This window comes from Dama dama, chromosome 19 (assembly GCF_033118175.1).
Source record: "Dama dama isolate Ldn47 chromosome 19, ASM3311817v1, whole genome shotgun sequence".
Lineage (NCBI taxonomy): Eukaryota > Metazoa > Chordata > Mammalia > Artiodactyla > Cervidae > Dama > Dama dama.
In genome coordinates, this window is record NC_083699.1 from 90693335 (window position 1) to 90717913 (window position 24579).

The window sequence follows — 24579 nt, forward strand, 5'->3', positions numbered from 1 at the left end:
GCACAGAAACACACAGAGATGACACATGAAAACTAAACACTGCTTCAATTCCTGGTAGATTTCAAGTTTCTGGACCCAGATCTTTCTGAGGGTCTGCTCAATTCCTACGCTTGCATTCCTTGAGACATCCCTTTATCCTTAAAATAAATTCCCTTTTGGTTTAAGGTAGCCCAAGCTGGTTTCTGTTATCTGCAATCAAAGAGTCCAAACTAATCATCTGGGTATAGTAATTATAATAAGTTGTTTCCACATATGTTGTAGCATTTATTTTCTGGCATAATCCCTCCCCATAACTGGAAACAAACCCATTGGTATAATAACAATATAACTTGAAAGGAAGTAGATTCAGAAATGACAGTCTTAAACAAAAGAAAAAAAAAAGAATAACTTCCCCAAAACAACTGAAGTCAGAAATCACCTCAAGGAGGACAGCAGGCTGCTTCTGAACAACATTTGATTGTACACATTTTTAAGGGCAAATCCAAAAGAAAAAAACTGAGCCAAAGAAAACAGTGATTTTTCTCAATAATGCCAAGTAACTCTCCAGCAAGCACCAAAGCAAATTTATTAAGAGTACATCAAACAGGAGGAGGGTGGGAACATTTCTGGAGACAATTTGCAGCTGTTGAGTTGGAGCAACCTGGTAGCGGTTTGCAAGAAGGCTACCATGGCCGTGAGGGACGTGTAAAGTTCAGCGTTAAAGTTCAGTCTCTTTCTTCGCAGAAACAAAAACAGGTAATACACTGCTGCTGGTAAAGCGAATTTGATTAGCCAAAATGGTGAAGAAAATGTGCACAGGAAAGAGTATAACTCATTTTAAGTACTGACATTTAAAAATTCACAAATACTTACATTTTTTGCCGTCATGTCAAACTGCATTCAATTTAAAATTCTGTAAAGCCATTAAAAAACAAATAAAAAAACTTCGTCTTCAGTAATTCTTTAAAAGAATATCCTGTTAAAGGGAAAAAGAGGGAACAGTAATGTAATAGTCATCATCATCATAAGCAACATTTATGTCCTAATTACTATGTGATACTGTTTTTTAATTACCTAAATTAATCCTCATAACAACACTATGAGATGTGGACCATTCTGTCATTTTCCAGATAAAACCTGCAATTTAAAGATGTTAAATAATTCAACCAAACCAACTCAGCTAAGAAGTGACAGAGCCTGGACTTTGAAATATACTATGCTGATGTAGATAATTCACTGAAAGCAACACCAGGGATTCTGGGAGAAATAGCCAATTCCAGCAATGGGGCAGGAAATGCACAAGATAAACCTAGAACACTTTGAGTAGCTAAAGTAAGGTATGACAGAGACATATTAAAAGTATACAGGAGACAGATTAGTGAGTCCACAACATAAAGGGACAACTTAAGCCAGTTTAAAGGGGCAATTAAGCACTTAAGTACATACTAATAACAACAGACTGTAACAGATTCTAAACCCAATGAATAAAATAATAATCCAAGAGTTCACACTTATAGAAACAAATAACAAGGAAGGGAAACGTCTTCTTTGCAATACAATTCCAATTAATACATACAAAGAAATGAAGCAGTTAGAAAACCACCAATCTGTAAACACTGTGATATTAATGGATAAGCTAAGAATCATCAAAAGATGCTAAAATGATTAAATGAAATTTGGTGAGAAAAAGGATATTTATATAGTCTTGAAATATTTCCCTACAAGATACCTCTTACATCAAATTTTACAGTGAAGAAACCTGGCACATACCACTACAGCCAAGGTGATGAAAGCTACCTATGACCAATAACAGAATAAACCAACATCATGCATCTCCCCAGGTGCACTGTGATGGACACAGTATCACTTATCAGGTATTTCCTAAAACGTATAATGATGAATCAATGATGAAGCATGCAATGATGCTTATATGCAAATTGAGAGACATTCTATGAAACAATGGCCTGAGTTCTTAAAAATATTAGTTTATCATGAAAAACAGAGGAGAGCTAAAGAAACATTACAGATTTAAGACTAAAGTCATATGAAAATTACATTTAACCCATGATCCTGGACTGGACTTTGAATCACAAAAAATAACCGCTATGAAGACCATTACTGGGGCAACTGGAAAAAGTGAAACATGGTTTGCAGACTGAATAACTGTATTGTTTCATTTCCTGCTTCTGATCAGAGGATTGTGTTCTTTTTTTTTTTTAAGTGAACGGGCTTCCCTGGTGGCTCAGACAGGAAAGAATCTGCCTGTAATGCAGGAGACCCAGGTTTGACCCCTGGGTTGGGAAGATGCCCTGGAGAAGGGAATAGCTAGCTACCCACTCCAGTATTCTTGGATGGAGAACCTCATGGACAGAGGAGTCTGGAGTGCTACAGTCCATGGAGTAGCAAAGAGTCAGACACAACTAAGTGATTAACACTTTCACCTTTTCACTTTCCTCAACCTTAAAAAAAATATACCAAAATATTTACTAGTGAGAGGGTATGACAGAAAAAACATACTTTCAAATGATCAATAAATGTATATAATTTGTATATATAGAGAAAGTAGAAGTGATAAAGCATGTGTGGCCAAATGTTGACAAACTAGTGATTCTAGGTCAGAGGTATTCAAAAGATCTTTTCCTATTTCTGCAACTTTTCTCTTATTTTAAAATTATTTGGGGACTTCCCTGACGGTCCAGTGGTTAAGAATCTGCCTTGCAATGCAAAGGACATGCGTTCGATCCCTGGTCAGGGAACTAAGATCCCACATGCCACAGAGCAACTCAGCCTGTGTGCTACAACTACTGAGCCCTTGCACCGCAAAGAGAATCCGTGTGCCGTCATGAAAGATCCCCCATGACATAAGGAAGATCCCACATGCCACAGCTTAGACCCAACAAAGCCACATAATAAATAAATATTTAAAAATAAATAAACAAATAAAATTATTTCAAAATTAAATCTTTAATAGGACATTCAAAGGGAAGAATAAAACTTAACTTTAACAAGACCGTAAATAATAAGGGCTTAAAGCAATGGAGGCTCCAAACATCTGCCTCACAGGCTAGAATTTGAATCTACAAGTAAAACTGTGGGGAAGGGGGTGGTGAGGAAACGTTTTTACCTTTCACTGAAACATTGTGATTTTTCCAATGATAAAGAAAACATATGTTTAAAAGCCCAAGTAAGACCTGAAGTACACCTGTGATTTCTGCTTTCCCACTGTAGCAGCAGATTTGATCACATCTACCATGAGTAAATATGAAAATCAAGTTCCTACACTGGAACTGTTTCACATTTATCAATTATCTGTTATATACTCTTCAGTGTTACAAATATGAGATAAATGTTCCTGAAATCCCATCTCATTCACCAAACCAGCAATACGCCCAACTAAAACTACTACCTTCTGTCTCCCTCCCAGATGGGTTGGCCGTGACATAATTCTGGTCAATGAAATATAAGCAGTCACTGTTAGGCTGGGCTACCAGATTCAGCTAAATGCCCTTTCCCCCTCCTCTCCCATTTCTTCATTTTCAGAGTATGGCTGTAATGGTTACAGCTCCTTGTCTCTGAGCATCTGCTTCCTTATTATACTCAGTGTTCCAGACGGGATTATATTTCCTAAGGACTGGGTTAGTGAGTGGCACTGTCACTCATGCAAACAACAAGAAATTAACAAGGTGTTATTATTTCAACACACAGTATCAAGAGGCGACCAATAAAAACACATCTTAGCTACAGTAACTGAGTTTAATAAGACAAAACATAATTTTGTTTAGTATTCCCTTTGCATCTTCTCACCAGAGCTAAGCACAAACTGTAACTTCTAAATGTTACCTAAATGATAAATGTTTGAAATAGAGCCAAAGTACATGAGTATCTTAAGCACACTTATATTAACATCATTGTACTTCAATCTCTTCATCTACAAAATAGTAGTAGCACAATACCTCTACTTAATTAAACAAGTCAAGACGTGGAAAATAATTTGGACACTGCCTAGCAAAAGTACTCATTAATATTAAGGAAAAAATGGCTCACTGACTTCTCATGACAAATTAAGGTTTCTTCCTCCAAAACAAATAATACATAATTCACACATAGTAGAAGTGATAAAGACCACAACATAAATACAGTTTCAAAGTAGGAGAAAAAAGAAAGCATTTAATTGTGGTTAAAAAAAAAAAGCTCATCTAAAATTAACAAAGAGTCGACAATAACTTCCTTCATTAATTTATCTACCTGGCCAACATTTACTGAACATACACTATGAGCAAAATACTAACCCAGACACTAGAGAGCTCCTAATAAATGAGAGAAACAGTAAGCATAAATCTTCAAGTGTAATTTAAATTATATAAAATTACATTAAGATAAATGTTATAAAAACACATGGGACTATGACCGAGATCTTCATTCAATTAAAAATGAAGAAGTAGCATATGCTGCGCTGGCTTTGAGTGACAGCCTATAACCTTTCAATTTAAAAATACACATTTCTAAGTTATCTTTAAAGCTTTTTGTCTTGTTTCTACACTGTCTTTAATCTAAATGTTATTTGCAACATATGACTTAAACCAAAGGCCTAGAAAGTAAATAAACACAGCACGGAATGTTTCAACAAACAGCTACCTTGGCAGCACTGGCGATTGTCAAAGATTAAACCAGTCCTGTGCACTGATGCATTATGTTTCATCCAGACTCAACAATTGTACACTTCTTCCTGTCACCATGTTCTGTTGGTTAAAAAAATAAGTCGGATTTCTCCTTCCAGCTTCATGAGCACATTATGTCAAGCTCAAAAAGTCAATCTCAGTGACCTAACCATCTGCCATGATCTCTTGTCAGATTCAGACAATGCAACTCCCACAGATGGTCTCAAAACGCAAGCCCCTTTCCTTTCCAATCACAACTTAGCAGCTGTGGGCATAAAGCCTTTTAAATTGGTACAACATTAATCAAAATATAAGGAGGAAAGCAAAAATAATTATGAATACATTTACTGAACTAACGTCTCTTGAATCGAGATTTGCAGACACTGCTGAAAAGGATGTTCCTAAAAATTAAAATTTCAGCAAAATCAGCTGAAACGGAAGACAAAGCATGCTTAAATGGAAGATGGTAGTAATTTTAAATATATGCTAATGTTTCAAATTTTGGAAAATAGACACAACAATAAAACAGGTAACAATAGCAGCTATAATTCCACCTCTGAAATGCAACTACAGAGTTGCTTTTGATATAACTTTCTTCAGTATTCTCTTTTTGCACTCTAACTTTTGATAAAGAGGATTAATTAAAATATATTTTCATAGGAAGTGACAGTATGTAACTTTTTTCTTAGGTGATGAGAATATCTATCTAAGTGACTCACATATATTCTCTCATTCAATTCATACTGCAACTCTATCAGATAAATGTTAGTACTGTTCACAGTTTACAAATGACAAAACTAAGCTTTAGAAAGTTGAATTAATTTGCCCAGTTAACCAGCTGTGCAAATGGCAATGCCAGAATATCAAGTCAGGATCTCAGCCCTGCAGACATATTCTAAACCACTATGCTACGTTATAAAATACATTTCACCTTGAAAATATGACAAAATACATAATTATTATCACAATAAATCCAGGTAATAGAAGGATAACTTACTTTACCAAAATAATTCTTTTCATACAGGACAAATCATCCATCATTGGGTCAAGTTTTTCCCCTTTTTTAAAGGTTCTATTTCTAAATTTCAATATGAAAGCTACAATTCTTTATTTTTCTGATTAGGCAGTAAACTTCCTCTCTTTTACAGCTATATAATATTCCTTTACACTGTTACACTGTAACTTATACCACCAGTCCTCTACTGGTGGACAGTTAGATCTCCCACGTTTTTATACTGGTGACAGTAATTTTATACTGGTGACAAACAATGCTCAGTACTTCATCTGCTCTCTGATCATTTCATCAGCGTTGTGTTGAACCACTTTCCCACACCCTCTCTCATCTACGTCCACTGGCCTTCCTGTCTGTTCCTCAAAGACCCGCTCCTCCTGTCTCTGAGCCTCTGCCCGCTGTTCTCTCTGCCTGGAATTTTCCCCAGGCATTAGGTCTCCTTCCTCCAGATTTCTCTCAAATGTCACTTTGTCTGGGCAACTGTAATTCTCCCACTACAAAGACTAGATTAGGGGTTTCTATTTAAAAATGCTCTCCTACTTTCTCCTTTCCAAGTACACATCTGGTTGTCATTATCTATTTATTTGTGGGATAATCAGATCGTGGGCCATCTCTACAACTAAAGGGTGAATCACATGAGGGCGGGGACCCTCTGTCTTTTCATTTATCATACATCCAGTGTCTGATACCTGGTTGGAACCCAAGAAATATTGGTTTTGTGTTTGCTTTTTCAGCAATATTCTACTCAGTGCTCTGTGGTGATCTAAATGGGAAGGAAATCTAAAACAGAGGGGATATATATGTGTATGTATATGTATATATATATATATATATATATATATATGTATACACACATGCACACACACACATACCCACATACACACACACACACACACATACACACACACACACGCATACACACACACACATACCCACACACACACCCACATACACATAGACACACACACATACATACACACACACGTGCACATACACACATAGATACACACATACACATATACACACACATATATACACATACACACATACACACACATACACACACATACATATACACACATACACACACATACACATATACACACACATACACACACATAAATATACATGCACGCACACACATACACACATACACACACACACATACCCACACACATACACACACATGCACACACATACACACATACACACACACACACACACGGCTGATTCACTTTGCTGTACAGCAGAAAATAACGCAACATTGTAAAGTAACTATACACCAATAAAAATTAAAAATAAAAGAAGCATAACTTTCAAAAAAGTGATACCCATTAAACCATGTACTCAGTATTCTCACGTTTATAAAACATGGTGACCCCATCTAACGTGACTTGGCAGCAGGAAATAAGACACGAGCACTGAGCACGTTCACACATGAAAGACAGCAGAATGTTGGGTGTCGCTTTCCCATCATAAAGTGTTCTGGGGTTGGCATTATATCTGTGTTCATTAATTTCAAAAAGTGCTATGGGAAAAGTTTTCATAATAGAATATATTTAATTTCACTGATGTTGAAGGCGAAAAGAACACTAGCCAAGAGGGAAATTTAAAAAGAATTATTTACTAAAAGCTGCTCTTCTAAGGAACCACCAACATCTTACACTTAAAAAAAAAAAAAGATAATTGCTTTAATGCTCATTATTCACTTTTTACATTGGGGTATAGCTGCTTTACAATGTTGTGTTAGTCTCCTCTGCACTACAAAGTGAATCAGCTATATGTACACATACATCTTTCCCTCTTGGACCTCCCTCACAACCCGCATCACTGCTCATTTTTTTTAATTGGAAAAAAAAAAAATTCTGTCTGGGTGTACATAAGCTTTTACCCAGGACTCTCCACAATGGTAAAAACTGGTTAACACTACAAGCAATCAATAGCAACTTTTAACAGCTTCTACATATGTGCAGGGAAATACTGAACAGTGTTGTCTGAGCACTACTCATTTGGTTCACTTATTCAACAAATTCTGACAGCCTGCTGCGAGTCAAACAATAGGCTGAGCAGTAAAGATGCTCTGAGAAACAATGACAGTCTCTGCCTTCATGAAGCCTACATTTTAACTCTAAAGGCAGACATTCAGCAATAAACTCCCCAATTAACTATATAATGACATATACTATAAGCGGTGCTACAGAAACAAAGATACAAAGGAAGCATGTACAGAAAGGGGCTGGAACTCTGGTGGTTTTAGAGAAGATTCCTTTGAGGAAGCAAAGTTTGAACTAAGCTCAACAGCCAAATGGAACAAACCAATGGCAGAGAAGGGGACTCACAGCCAGAGGGTGCAAACATCATAGGAAAAACACACGGCTAGTTCCAGGAGATGAAGGCCTATGTGCCTGAAAACGAAGGGCAGGACGAAACAAGACAGAGATATGGTTGGAAGCCCAGTCATGCAGGATATTACTTTTTCTTTTCTTTTTAATTAAATGAGTGGGAAGCCAGACTTCCATGGTGGTTAAGAATTCACCTGCCAATGCAGGCTCAACCCCTGGTCTGGAGGATCCCAAATACTGCAGAGCAACTAAGCATGTGTCCGCAACAAGAGAAGCCACCGCAGTGAAAAGCCCGTGCACTGGAACTCAAGAGCAGCTCCCGCTCATAGCAGCTAGCGAAAGCCAAGCACAGCAACAAAGACCCAGTGCAGCCTGAAATAAATAAATACAACATAAATTAATGGAAGCCTTGGAAAGATTTTAAGAGCCAAACATCTGACAGGGCTATTAAGTTACATTTACTAAAGATTAAGTAAAAATTATGTGCCTTCTAATTTTTATAAACCGGCAATATCACACATGACATTCTATAATTCTTTGGAAACCGAAATACTCCTTTCTTGACTAAGCCCGGTAAGTTTATATTCATCATCCACAATTCAGTTATCTAACAAGCACCTTATTCTGCTGGAATAAAACTCAAAGTTCAGAAATAAGCAAAAAAAAAAAGTCCACAGCTCTCAAATTCGCTTTTACGAAACTAGTAACTCAAGAACATAAGCCTTTCTTCATCCGCTTGATTTTATTTAACATAAAATTCTTACAAAATTTGCTTCTCTCGATTTTCAGGCTTCAAGCCAACTATACTCTGTAAAAAGGATGCCCGTAACAGGGACAAATGGGCTAGGCCTTGTTATAGACAAGTACATTAAGTAATTGACAACTGGCAGATTAATAGTAAGGAAAAGTAGACATATTATTACATTTTGACAAGTAAATTCACTGAAATAGAATCCCTTCCTCATTCCCTGGCAAAACTGAATTAATGAAATGTTCTTATACAAGCATCCACAATAAAACCAAAGGGATACTTTTGTTTCAAATATTGTCACAGGTTAACATTTTTTATTTGCTCTTAATTACCGAAAACAAAAGTCTAAGAAAACTTATTTCCCCTGTCCAAAGAAGCAACATCAGAAAGTACCCAAATTTAGAACAACATCACATTTCAAGATCCTGCCAAGAATCTAATAGAAAGGCTCTTTAATCAAGTGGTGTACTAGCCAAATTTCAAACCATTATTCAATTTACGCACAATGACTACATGGATTAGATCCATGTTACCCATATGCTCTTTAGCAAAGCCTTGTGTCCAGATAACTGTAGCTCCAGGTAAGTAATACAACTGTTACTATGTATCCTTAACTTGATATGTCACAATATGCTACATGAGTTTATAAAACATCATTCAGGAATTCATGTAACTTACAGATACAGTATTGTACAAAAAACTACATCAGCATAAAAAGTTCAACTCACCCAAGAGACCAACAAGAAATGAAGAGTGGGGCCAAACAAAAAGAAGCAACTGGTGAAGAAAACAGCAGTTTCTAAACCTTTTTATTTTTTTAAGTTTTTCTTACATATATTTGTGCTGATTCTCCTAAAAAACACAATGTTTTTTTTCTAAATGTTCACCAACCCCATTTTACTTTATCTTGCGGCCATGACACGGCAATGTCATGAGGAGCTATGATCTTAGCTCCTCAACAGACTGGCATGAGGGTGAGCCCTAACCCAATATGACTCCTGTTCTTAAGAGAAAAAGATACAAAGACACAACAGGAAGTTGGCCAGATGAAGAGAGAGGTAAAGACTGGATGCATGCTGCCACAGTTGAGAAATGCTAGGGATACCAGAAGCTGAAGAAGGCAACGAAGGCTCCTTCCTTTGGCTTCAGAGGGAGGGTGGTCCCGCTAACACCTCAACTCAGACTTCTAGTGTGCAGAACAATGAGAGAATCGATTCCTGTTGCTATAAGCCACTCAGTGTGTGGCACTTTGTTATGGCAGCCCTAAAAAACTAATATAATAGGTTTTAGGCATTAACTGTCGTAGTCATCCCTAGAGTTTTTGTTTGGTTGGTTTTAGGGGTTTTTTTAATCTGATTTTTATTCTGGCTCTCCATATCTTCCAAGCTTTTTGTACATATGGATTCCTAGTGATTAATTTTATACCGCACGATATAACTGAATTTTCTTTTAAAAAAAGTTTTCGTTGGCTGCACCCAGCTCTTAGTTGCAGTATGTGGGATCTAGTTCCCTGACCAGAAATCAAACCCCAACCCCCTGCATTGGGAGCACAGAGGTCCCCCTGTAGACCCCCTGCATTAGCCACTGGACCACTAGGGAAGTCCCTGAATTCTCTTTTTGTCTGTAGTAGTTTTTCAGTTGACTCTTCTGGGTTTTTCAGGTATACAACCATATGAAAACAGGGACTGTTTCAAGTCTGCACAACAACAGAATAAGCCATCGCTCTCTCAAAGTACAAATCTCTCTCTCAACTTCCCACACAGATATAAAATACACAAGGAGAATAAATAAAACCGTAACAGAACCCATGCCTCAGCCTTATGATTACCAGAAGACAGAGATCACAACATTCAAATTACCTATAACTAGAGGGGAAAGAGAAATAAATTCCATAAGAAATCCAACTGCCTATCTTCTGCAAGCCTGTGGATGCAGAAAGTAAGAGGAGGTGAAAAAGAATCCATGAGAAACAGCAAACTCGACCAGGGGACTTAGACGAAGCACAAACAAAATCACCCCCAGGAAGAGTAAAATATAAAAGCAAATATGGTGAACACGAGTTAGGACTTGATGGTTTATAGCCCTAGTGATGTGAAAGTATCTAGAAACTTCTGGATCAACTGTGGGACCTCTGCGAAACCACTTCTGGAGGAATATTAGGTATATATATGCAAGAGAAGAGATGGCATCTCTTGGAGACAAGGAAATGAGTGGAAAGATGAGAATAAGAGGCGGGAAATTAAGGACCCTGTAGAAGGGAAATGGAAACAAACATACCAAGCCTTTCTCTACCTTTCTTCCTGATCAATACCACAAGTTCTTAAAAGATACTGAGAAGAAAAGGGAAGAGTGACAATAGAACTCTCAAACAAGGAACTCTATCCACAAAATGAATAGACACCACAACACAAAAAGTGCTAGAAAAAGTCAGAAAAACACTAGTGAAAGCTTTCGCTTCGATGGTTTTCTCCCTACAAATCAACTCTGAAGTTGGAAATAACCGTAACATTCATCTACTTTTGAATTCAGTTCAGTTCAGTTGAGTCACTCTGTCATGTCTGACTCTTTGCGACCCCATGGACTGCAGCATGCCAGGCTTTCCTGTCCATCACCAACTCCCAGAGCTTGCTCAAACTCATGTCCATCGAATCAGTGATGCCATCCAACCATCTCATCCTCTGTCGTCCCCTTCTCCTCCTGCCTTCAATCTTTCCCAACATCAGGGACTTTTCCAAGGAGTCACTTCTTTGCATCAGGTGGCCAAAATATTAAGAGTTTCAGCTTTAGCATCAGTCCTTCCAATGAATATTCAGAACTGATTTCCTTTAGAATGGACTGGCTGGATCTCCTTGCAGTCCAAGGGACTCTCAAGAGTCTTCTCCAGCACCACACTTCAAATCATCAATTCTTTGGTGCTCAGCTTTCTTTATAGTCCAACTCTCACATTCATACGTGACTGCTGGAAAGACCCTAGCTTTGACTAGACAGACCTTGGTCGGCAAAGTAATGTCTCTGCTTTTTTTAATATGCTGTCTAGGTTGGTCATAGCTTTTCTTTCAAGGAGCAAGCGTCTTTTAATTTCATATCTGCAGTTACTATCTGCAGTGATTTTGGAGCCCAAAAAAATAAAGTCTGTAACTGTCTTCATTGTTTCCCCATCTATCTGCCATGAAGTGATGGGACTGGATGCCATGATCTTCATTTTCTGAATGTTGAGTTTTAAGCCAGCTTTTTCACTCTCCTCTTTCCCTTTCATCAAGAGACTCTTTAGCTCTTCACTTTCTGCTGTAAGGGTGGTGTCGTCTGTGTATCTGAAGTTATTGATCAAAAAAGATTTTACAGATGTTAAAAAAAAAGCCCCTAAGTCAGAAATAAAAAAACTAAGTATCAAAATAGACAAAACCAAAGATAGGGATGTAATGAAATTCATGGAAAAGATAATTAACACTGCTGTATATTATATATGCAAGTTGTAAAGAGAGTAAATCCTAAGAGTTCTCATCACAAGGAAAAATACTTTAAAAAATTTTTTTCATATTTCATTAACATTGTATCTATATGAGATGATGGATGATTATATAAGAGTAAACTTACTGTGGTAATCATTTTGTGATGTATGTAAGTCAAACCATTGTGCTGTGTACCTTAAACTTATACAGCACTGTGTGTCAATTACATCTCAATAAAACTGGAAGAAAAAAATGGAAAAGATATTACAGTTGACTGTAGTGCAGGAAAAATCATCACATAAAATCATTGAAAAATGAAAGCTAAATTATGGCATATGGGGGGGAACAGATTTTAATGAAAACTAATAAAGGATGTTGAAGGTAAGGAGAAAAACAATAAAGAGAATGAAAATGAAATTAAGAAACAAAATAATCAGAGAGAAACTGGCTGATGAGATGACAGGCGAAAGTGGCAGAACATCACTGGTGTCCCTGGCAAAGAAACTCAAAACAATGAATCAGCACTAAAACTATGAAACAAGAAAACTTTCCAGAAATAAAAGACCTGAATCTACACGCTTAAAAGGCCTATCAGATACTTGGGAAAACCGACCCAGAATAAGCAACTATAACACATATATTTGTAATATTGTTTAAAGGAAAAAAGAAAAAATAAAACACTCTGGCGCATTCAGACAAAAAGATAAATAACTTACAAAGGCAAGGGAAGTAGACCATATCAAATGACTCAAAAATAACATATAAAGCAAGAAAACAGCATTTTCAAGAAATGTAAAGGAAAGAACATGTAAACTAAGGATATTATATCCTGTCAAACTGTACTTCAAGTTCCAGGGACATCAAAGAACAACTTTGAGGATAAGCTCCTTGATACTGGTCTTGGCAATAATTTTTTTGACCTGATACCAAAAGCAAAGGCAACAAAAGCAAAAATAAACAAGTGGGACTATATCAGACTAAAAACTTTATACAAAGCAAAGGAAATCATCATTCTGCAAATCATTTATCTGGTAAGTTAATATCTAAAATATATAAAGAACACACACAATTCAGGGACTTTCCTGGTGGTCCACTGGTTAAGAATCCACCTTGCAATGCAGAGGACACGGGTTCGATCCCTGATCAGGGAATTAAGATTCCCACATGCCTCAGAGCAACTAAGCCCAAGTGTCACAGCTAGAAAGTCTGTATGCTGCAACGAGAGCCTCATGATGCAACAAAGACCCTGAGTGCCACAACTAAGACCCCCACAGAGCCAAATTTTTAAAAATCTCATACAATAGCAAAAAAAAAAAAAAAATCCAAGTAACTAGATTAAAAAACGGGCAAAGAAGACACAAGAATGATCAAGAGGTAGACAAAAAGTTGCTCAACAATACTAGAAATCAAGGAAATGCAAATCAAAATGAAAATGAGGTATCACCTCACACCTGTTACAGCACCTACTATCTAAGTGTTGGCAAGGAGGTAGAGAAAAGAGAACCCTCATGTACTGTTGATCGGAATGTAAATTGGTGCAGTCCCTCTGGAAAACAGCATGAAAGTTCCTCAAAAAATTAAAAATAGAACTAACATATGATCCAGCAATTCCACTTCTGAGTATGTGTCTGAAGGAAGCAAAATAACTCTCTCAAAGAGATATCTGCACCCCCATGTTCACTGAAGCATTATTTATAATAACCAAGACATGGAAACACCCTAACAGTGCACTAATGGATGCATGGATAAATAAAATCTGGAACAGACACAATGGGATATCACTCAACCACAAAAAAGAAAGAAATCCCGTCATTTGCAATAACATAGATACACCATGAGGGTATTATCCTAAGCAGAATAAATCAGAGAAAGACAAATACTGTATGATTTTACTTACCTGTGGAATCTTAAAAAACTAGACTCATAGAAAAAGAGAGCAGATTAATGATTGCTGGGGGACAGTGGGAAGGGGGAGACTGGGTAAAGGTGGTCAAAGGTACAAACTTCTAGTTATAAAACAAATAAGTTCTGGGATATAATGTACCGCATAGTGACTAGAGTTAACACTGTATAGCATATCTGAAATTTGCTTAAAAGTCCTCATCACAAGAAATACATGTTTTTACTAATATAAACTGATAAGCTAAACTCATGTGTGGTCATCATTTTGAAACATAAACTTGTATACTGTGCACCTTTACACTCACACAATGTTATATGTTGATTCAGTTCAGTTCAGCTCAGTAGCTCAGTCGTGTCCAACTCTTCGTGACCCCATGGACCACAGCACACCAGGCGTCCTTGTCCGTCACAAACTCCCAGAGTCTATTCAAACTCATCTCCATTCAGTCGGTGATGCCATCCAACCATCTCATCCTCTGCCGACCCCTTCTCCTCCCACTTTCAATCTTTCCCAGCATCAGGGTCTTTTCAAATGAGTCAGCTCTTCATCAGGTGGCCAAAGTACTGGAGTTTCAGCTTCAGCATCAATCCTTCCAATAAACACTCAGGACCGATCTCCTTTAGGATGGACTGGTTGGATCTCCTTGCAGTCCAAGGGACTCTCAAGAGTCTTCTCCAACACCACAGTTCAAAAGCATCAATTCTTCAGCGTTCATCTCTCTTTATAGTCCAACTCTCACATCCATACATGACTACAGGAAAAACCATAGCCTTGACGAGACGGACCTTTGTTGGCAAAGTAGTGTCTGCTTTTTAATATACTGTCTAGGTTGGTCATAACTTTCCTTCCAAGGAGTAAGCGTCTTTTAATTTCATGGCTGCAGTCACCATATGCAGTGATTGTGGAGCCCCAAAAAATAAAGTCAGCCACTCCTTCCCCATCTATTTGCCATGAAGAGATGGGACCAGATGCCATAATCTTAGTTTTCTGAATGTTGAGCTTTAAGCCAACTTTTTCACTTTCCTCTTTCACTTTCATCAAGAGGCTTTTTAGTTCTACACTTTCTGCAATAAGGGTGGTGTCATCTGCATATCTGAGGTTATTGATATTTCTCCCAGCAATCTTGATTCCAGCTCGTGCTGCAGCCAGCCCAGCATTTCTCATGATGTACTCTGCATATAAGTTAAATAAGCAGGGTGAAGGTATACAGCCTTGACGTGCTCCTTTCCTGATCTGGAACCAGTCTGTTGTTCCATGTCCAGTTCTAACTGATGCTTCATGACCTGCACACAGATTTCTCAAGAGGCAGGTCAGATGGTCCGGTATTTTCATCTCTTTCAGAATTTTCCAGTTTGTTGTGATCCACACAGTCAAAGGCTTTGGCATAGTCAATAAAGCAAAGGTAGATTTTTTTCTGGAACTCCCTTGCTTTTTTGATGATCCAGAGGATGTTGGCAATTTGATCTCTGGTTCCTCTGCTTTTCGAAATCCAGCTTGAACATCTGGAAGTTCACAGTTTGTGTATTGCTGAAGCCTGGCTTGGAGAATTTTGAGCATTGCTTTACTAGTGTGTGAGATGAGTGCAACTGTGGTAGATTGAGCATTCTTTGGCATTTCCTTTCTTTGGTATTGGAATGAAAACTGACCTTTTCCAGTCCTGTGGCCACTGCTGAGTTTTCCAAATTTGCTGGCATACTGAGTGCAGCACTTTCACAGCATCATCTTTCAGGATTTGAAATAGCTCAACCAGAATTCCATCACCTCCATTAGCTTTGTTCGTAGTGATGCTTCCTAAGGCCCACTTGACTTCACATTCCAGGATGTCTGGCTCTAGGTGAATGATCACACCATTGTGATTATCTGGGTTGTGAAGATCTTTTTTATACAGTTGTTCTGTATATTCTTGCCACCTCTTCTTAATATCTTCTGCTTCTGTTAGGTCCATACCATTTTTGTCCTTTATCGAGCCCATCTTTGCATGAAATGTTCCCTTGGTATCTCTAATTTTCTTGAAGAGATCACTTAGTCTTTCCCATTCTATTGCTTTCCTCTATTTCTTTGCATTGAATACTGACGAAGGCTTTCTTATTTCTCTTTGCTATTTTTTGGAACTCTGCATTCAAATGGGAATATCTTTCCGTTTCTCCTTTGCTTTTCACTTCTCTTCTTTTCACAGCTTTTTGTAAGGCCTCCTCAGACAGCCATTTTGCTTTTTTGTATTTCTTTTTCTTGGGGATGGTCTTGCTCCCTGTCTCCTGGACAATGTCATGAACCTCTGTCCATAGTTCATCAGTCACTCTGTCTATCAGATCTAATCCCTTAAATCTATTTCTCACTTCCACTGTATAATCGTTAGGGATTTGATTTAGGCCATACCTGAATGGTCTAGTGGTTTTCCCCCCTTTCTTCAATTTAAGTCTGAATTTAGCAATAAGGAGTTCATGATCTGAACCACAGTCAGCTCCCAGTCTTGTTTTTGCTGACTGTATAGAGCTTCTCCATCTTTGGCTGCAAAGAATATAATCAATCTGATTTCGGTATTGACCATCTGGTGATGTCCACGTGTAGAGTCCTGTGTTGTTGGAAGAGGGTGTTTGCGATGACCAATGCGTTCTCTTGGCAAAACTCTCAATATAACTGGGAAAAAAAACAGTTTGAATGGGAATACTATCAATGTGCACCCCCTCTGAGCAAACTGTTGGAAAACGAGCTACATCCTACAAAAACATGCCTGGGTAAATTTCACAAGAAGACAAGCAGCGAACATGTTATATATTCAATTGTAGAGGTAAAACTAAAACAAGATTGAAGTCAAATGTTATCTTTTCTGCCAAAGAAGAAAGAATGCAACTAGAAACTAGGAGAGAGTTCCCTGGTGGCCTAGTGGTTAGGATTCGGGATTTCACTGCTCTGGCCTGAGTTGCTAGTCAAAGAAGTGAGATCCCTCCAGCCATGCAGAGAGCCAAAAATTTTTAAAAACACTGGCAAGTAAGAGGAGAGAAAAGGAGGAAAGTAGAATAAGATCGCTGACTGTTATATAGTTAATAGGTAGGAGTCAAATGATACCATTTAAAACTAACTAAAAAGTAAAGTAAGAGAAAAGATTAAGGGCACTATAAAAATTACTAACATAAATGATGCCATTAAAATAAAGATACATCAGTAATTTGATAGGGATCACACTGAATTTGCAGATTGTGTTTGGTAGTATAGTCATTTTCACAATATTGATTCTTCCTACCCAGGAACATGGGATACCTCTCCATCTGTTTATGTCATCTTTGATTTCTTTCATCAGTGTCTTATAATTTTCTGTGCACAGTTCTTTTTTCTCCTTAGGTGTTTATTCCGAGATATTTAATTCTGTTTGTCGCAATGGTGAATGGGATTGATTCCTTAATTTCTGTTTCTGATTTTTCATTGTTAGTATATACAAATGCAAGTGATTTCTGTGTCTTGATTTTGTATCCTGCAACTTTGCTATATTCACTAACTAGATCTAGTAACTTTCTGATACTATCTTTAGAGTTTTCTATGTACAGTATCATGTCATCCGCACACAGTGAGAGTTTTACTTCTTTTCCAATCTGGATTTCTTTTCTTTCTTTTTCTTCTCTGATTGCTGTAGTTAGGACTTCTAGAACTATGTTGAATAATAGTGGTGAAAGTGGACACCCTTGTCTTGTTCCTGATCTTAGGGGTAATGCTTTCAGTTTCTCACCCTTGAGAATAATACTTGCTGTAGGCTAATCATATATGGCCTTTACTATGTTGACGTAGGTTCCTTCTATTCCCGTTTTTCGAAGAGTTTTAATCATAAATGGGTGCTGAATTTTTTCAAAGGCTTTTTCTGCATCTACTGAGATTATCATATGGTTTTAATCTTTCAATTTGTTAATATGGTGTATCACATTGACTGATTTGTGTATATCAAAGAATCCCTCCATCCCTGGAATAAATCCAACTTGATCATGGTGTATGAGCTTTTTGATGTGTTGCTGAATTCTGTTTGCTAAAATTTTGTTAAGGATTTTTTCATCTATGTTCATCAGGGATATTATATTGGCCTGCAGTTTTCTTTTTGTGTGTTGTCTTCGTCTAGTTTTGGTATCAGGGTGATGGTGGCCCTGTAGAATGAGTTTGGAAGTGTTCCTTCCTCTGCAATTTTTGGAGAGTTTTAGAGGGATAGGCATTAGCTCTTCTCTAAATGTTTGACAGAATTCTCCTGTGAAGCCATCTGGTCCTGAGCTTTTGTTTTGGGGGAGATTTTTGATCACAACTTCAATTTCAGTGCTTGTAATTGGGTTGTTCATAATTTCTATTTCTTCCTGGTTCAGTCTTGGAAGATTGAACTTGTCTAAGAATTTGTCCATTTCTTCCAGGTTATCCATTTTACTGCCATATAGTTGTTCATAATAGTCTCTTACGATCCTCTGCATTTCTGCATTATCTGCTATAATCTCTCCTTTTTCATTTCTAATTTTGTTCATTTGATTCTTCTCTCTGTTTCACTTGATAAATCTGGCTAAAGGTTTGTCAATTTTGAAATTGTTAGTTGTGAAACAAAACACTTCACAATTCACCTGGAAACACAAAAGACCCTGAACAGCCAAAGCAGTCTTGAGAAAGAAGAATGGAGCAGGAAGAATCAACCTTCCTGACTTCAGATTATACTACAAAGCTACAGTCATCAAGATGGTATGATACTGGTACAAAAACAGAAATATAGACCAACAGAACAAGATAGAAACCCCAGACATAACCCCATGCACCTATGAGCACCTTATTTTTGACAAAGGAGGCAAGAATATACAATGGGGCAAAGACAACCTCTTCAATAAACAATGCTGGGAAAACTGAATGGCTACATGTAAAAGAATGAAATTAGAACACTTCCTAACACCATACACAGAGATACATTCAAAATGGAAAAAAAGAAAATTCAAAATGGATTAAAGACCTAAATAAATGTAAGACCAGAAACTATAAAACTCTTAGAAGAAAACATACCAGAATACTCGATGACATAAATCAAAGCAAGATCCTCTATGACCCACCTTCTACAGTAATGGAAATAAAAACAGAAGGAAACAAGTGGGACCTGATTAAACTTACAAGCTTTTGTACAGCAAAGCAAACTATAAGGAAGGTGAACAGACAACGCTCAGAATGGGAGAAAGAATAGTAAATGGAACAACTGACAAAGGATTAATTTCCAAAATATACAAGCAGCTCATACAACTCAATACCATAAAAACAAACAACCCGATCAAAAAGTGAGAAAAAGACCTAAACAGACATTTATCAAAGAAGACGTGCAGATGGCTAACAAACACATGAAAAGATGCTTGCTGAACATCGCTCATTATCAGAGAAATGCAAATCAAAACTACAATGAGCTATCACTTCACACTGGTCAGAATGGCCATCATCAAAAAGTCTACAAACAATAAATGCTGGAGAGGGTGTGGAGAAAAGGGAACACTCTTGCACTGTTGGTGGGACTGTAAATTGATACAGCCACTATGGAAGATGGTATAGAGATTCCTTAAAAAAATAGGAATAAAACCATCATATGACCCAGCAATCCCACTCCTAGGCATATACCCTGAAGAAACCAAAATTGAAAAAGACACAGGCATCCCATTGTTCACTGCAGCACTATTTACAATAGTTAGAATACGGAAGTGAACTGAATGTCTTTCGACAGATGAATGGATCAAGAAGTTGTGGTACATATACACAATAGAATATTACTCAGCCATGAAATTAAAAGACGCTTGCTCCTTGAAAGAAAAGTTATGACCAACCTAGACAACATATGAAAAAGCAGAAACATTACTTTGCTAACAAAGGTCTGTCTAGTCAAAGCTAGTTTTTCCAGTAGTCATGTATGGATGTAAGAGTTGGACTATACAGAAAGCTGAGCACCAAAGAATTGATGCTTTTGAACTGTGGTGTTGGAGAAGACTCTTGAGAGTCCCTTGGACTGCAAGGAGATCCAACCAGTCCATCCTAAAGGCAATCAGTCCTAGATATTCATTGGAAGGACTGATGCTGAAGCTGAAACTCCAAAATTTGGCCACCTGATGCGAAGAACTGACTCACTGGAAAATACCCTGATGCTGGGAAAAAGTGAAGGCAAGAGAAGAAGGGGACGACGGAGGATGAGATGGTTGGATGGCATCACCGACTGAATGGATATGAGTTTGAGAAAGCTCCAGGCACTGGTGATGGACAGGGAAGCCTGGCGTGCTGCAGTCCATGAGGTCCCAAAAGAGTCAGACACGACTGAGTGACTGACCTGAACAGCCATAAAAAGGAAAGCATTTGAGTCAGTTCTATATTTCTGTATAGTCCAACATTATCTAATAGATAAATGTCATATTCTAATGCATATATACAGAATCTAGAAAAATGGTACTGAAGAATTTATTTACAGGGCAGCAATGGAGAAATAGACAAAGAGAATAGATTTATGGACTTGGGGAGAAGGCGGGAGAGGGTGAGACGTATGGAAAGAGTTACATGGAAACTTACATTACCATATGTAAAATAGATAGCCAACGGGAATTTGCTGTACGGCTCAGGAAACTTTAACAGGGGCTCTGTATCAACCTAGAGGGGTGGGATGGGGAGGGAGGTTTAAAAGGGAGGGGATATATAAATACCTATGGCTGATTCATGTTGAGGTTTGATAGAAAACCTCAGAAAAGTTCTGTAAAGCAATTATTCTTCAATTAAAAAAATTAATTTGTAAAATAAATAAATTAATGAAATAAAGATACAAATGTTCCCAGATATCAAAAGTGCTTAAAAAACAAAGATAATATATAAATAGAGAAAGACAGTAAACACAACATAATACACGAAGTATTGACAAACAATACACAGCATTACAAGGCACAGGATATACTGCATTTACACTCTACAAAGTTGACTTAATAAAGGGTTACTTACACAATTCGCTATCCATCTGAAAGAAAATACCAAACTGTCTTAAACTCATTCCTTTGAAAAAGAGAGAGGAGGCCCAATGACTAGCATGCAGGAAGTTTCCTGGGAAGTGCTCTTAGGAGAAACACCTGGAAGTAAGTGAAGGAAGCTGAGGTGAGAATTGGGAGAAACTGGCCCAATGAGGGTGCAGTGAGGGCCTCAGGTAATGCTCATGGAGCTCCAGAGCTGGGATTGTCCCTAACAGAGTTGTCCAGAGTTCTCCCTAACAAAGGCGCGTTTGCTTGGAGCTTGTATCCCTGCCTCACCCAGTTAGCTCTCAGAGGATGTCTCTTAGATGGAGTATAATCTTGGCCAAGGGCAATTCCCAGTAAGCAATGCAGCTGTAAGCAACCAGCCTGTGTAGGTGGAGAACATGTAGCTCGTTGGGAAAGAAAAGGTCTAGCAGAATACTGTAACATCCACAACATGATATGGCAATAAAAATCCATTAACAGGCCACAATGAGGATAAACCTTGCAAATGTAGCAACAAGTTAAAAATTATATATGCAACATGATTATATTTAAGGAAGTTAAGGCATGCAAAAAAAATGCATAGTGCTTAAAAGGATAAAAATGTAAGATGCACACAGAAATTCACACACACAACACCAAATTTCTCTTCTCCGTGTAAAAGATGGAAAGCATTTAAGCTAAGAAACAAAGGTTTCAGCTACATGTCAGACTGTATAAGCAGAATTACAGGATATGAAGGGGATTCATTATATTATTCCATATAGTATTTAAATATCTCAGGTACAGCCTCCTCCCTGATGGCCCCCAATAAATATGTGAAAACAAAACAAAACAAAAAAACCCAGGTATAGCAAACATTTAAGTAAAAAACATAAGAAAGGAGTAATAATCTAACACCTGTGTCTTTTAAAACAATAATCAAATACATAGTACTTAAACAAATACACGGCATATGAAAAGATAAACAGGGAAAATTAACACCAAATCAGAGGAAATTGAAAAATCATAAGCGCTCCTTTTTAGCCTGGAAGCAGATAAGCTGAGGACCTGGACATATGAGTTACCAAAAACTATTTCCAGAAGGGATAGAAAATCTAAGCTGACAAGTTACCACAGAAAAAAATGAAGTGGTTAAAATGTTGCCCATTTATAGAACAACTGGGGAATACTCTTACAAATAAGTTATATCAATAAGAACACATTTTAATTATTATTAATAATTTTAACTATTTTATTATTAATTTTAACTATTAATGCCTTTAAAGCAAATATTAAACTATACTTTTAAAGGATATCATAAGATTTAAGATGCATTCATTATACAGCTTTGTTAAATTTTCAACACCGAATAATAGAGAAAATGATTAATACTTGAGAAGATTATATTTTATGAAGAATGCATATGGAATTTTATCACATGCCCTTTCAGCACTTATGGATATATTTCTCATTAGGTATCATTAAAGAAACTGTCTGTTTAAAGAATAAGAAGGAAGAATGTTTATTATTACCACTAACCACTATTATTTAACACTGTAGTGTAGATATCAGCCAATGCAATCACACAGAAGAATAACAGGTATATATACAGTGACTGAAGAGATGAAGTTATTATTAGTTACAGATGATCTGACTGTTTACAGAGAAGCCTCAAGAGAATCAACTGGAAAGATCTTTCAAACAAGTGATATGGCAGATTGCAAAATTCATGCTCAGAAATTAACAGCTTTCTTATGCATAAAAAATATGCCTTCTGATAACAACTAGTTAGAAGAATTAATGGTGAAAATTTCCACATTTACAGTAGCAAGGGGAAAAAAAGGGAAAAAACTCAACAAGGAAAATATAGGGATTTAAAAAAAGGAAAAAAATGCCAAGTTCTTACATAAAAAAAATGCAAAATCATAACAAATTCAGCCCAGTTGCTCAGTCCTGTCCAACTCTTTGTGAAACCTTTCCATCACACATTCCTGGAGCCTACTCAAACTCATGTCCATCGCATCAGTGATGCCATCCAACCAACTCATCCTCTGTCATCCCCTTCTCCTCCCACCTTCAACCTTTCCCAGCATCAGGGTCTTTTCCACTGAGTTAGTTCTTCGCATCAGGTGGCCAAAGAATTGGAGTTTCAGCTTCAGCACCAGTCCTTCCAATGAATATTCAGGACTGATCTCCTTTAGGATTGACAGGTTGGATCTCCTTGCAGTCCAAGGGACTCTTCAAGCGACTTCTCCAACACCACAGTTCAAAATCATCGTTTCTTCGGCACTCAGCTTTCTCTATAGTCCAACTCTCATATCCATACATGACTACTGGAAAAACCACAGCTTTGACTAGATGGACCTTTGTTGGTAATGTCTCTGCTTTTTAAAATGCTGTCTTTTTAAAATGTTGGTCATAGCTTTTCTTCCAAGGAGCAAGTGTCTTTTAATTTCATGGCTGCAGTCGCCATCTGCAGTGATTTTGGGCCAAAAAAAATAGTCTCTCATTGTTTCCATTGTTTCCTCATCTATTTGCCATGAAGTGATAGGACTGGATGCCATGATCTTAGTTTTCTGAACATTGAGTTTTAAGCTGGCTTTTTCACTCTCCTCTTCCACTTTCATCAAGAGGCTTTTTAGTTCTACACTTTCTGCCATAAGGGTGGTGTCATCTGCATATCTGAGGTTATTGATATTTATCCCAACAATCTTGATTCCAGCTTGTGCTTCATCCAGCCCAGCATTTCGCATGATGTACTCTGCATATAAGTTAAATAAGCAGGGTGACAATATACATCCTTGACATACTCCTTTCCTGATTTGGAACCAGTCTGCTGTTCCATGTCCAGCTCTAACTGTTGCTTCTTGACCTCCATACAGAGTTCTCAGGAGGCAGGTCAGGTGGTCCGGTATTCCCATCTCTTTCAGAATTTTCCACAGTTTGTTGTGATCCACACAGTCAAAGGCTTTGGCATAGTCAATAAAGCAAAGGTAGATTTTTTCTGGAACTCTCTTGCTTTTCCGATGATCCAGCGGATGTTGGCAATTCAATCTCTTTTTCCTCTGCTTTTTGAAATCCAGCTTGAATATCTGGAAGTTCACGGTTCACGTACTGTTGGAGCCTGGCTTGGAGAATTTTGAGCATTACTTTACTAGCGTGTGAGATGAGTGCCACTGTGCGGTAGTCTGAGCATTCTTCGGCATCGCCTTCCTTTGGGACTGGAATGAAAACTGACCTTTTCCAGTCCTGCGGCCACTGCTGAGTTTCCAGGTTTGCTGGCATACTGAGTGCAGCACTTTCACAGCATCATCTTTGAGGATGGAATTCCATCACCTCCACTAGCTTTGTTCGTAGTGATGCTTCCTAAGACCCACTTGACTTCGCATTCCAGGATGTCTGGCTCTAGGTGAGTGATCACACCATCGTAGTTATCTGGGTTGTGAAGATCTTTTTTATACAGTTGTTCTGTATATTCTTGCCACCTCTTCTTAATATCTTCTGCTTCTGTTAGGTCCATACCATTTCTGTCCTT

The 24579-nt window shown here is 37.6% G+C and overlaps 1 protein-coding gene across 5 annotated transcripts in view; it reads right to left on the bottom strand.

The window, feature by feature from the left end:
* TFDP2 (transcription factor Dp-2) overlaps positions 1 to 24579 on the bottom strand; it is a 191486-nt gene that overhangs the window by 142208 nt on the left and 24699 nt on the right. For all 5 annotated transcript variants that reach the window (XM_061167749.1, XM_061167746.1, XM_061167745.1 and 2 more), the window contains exon 2: positions 853 to 955. In XM_061167749.1, the coding sequence (XP_061023732.1) occupies positions 853 to 879 (27 nt within the window). In that variant the 5' untranslated portion in view covers positions 880 to 955. The remainder of the gene's footprint in view (positions 1 to 852; positions 956 to 24579) is intronic.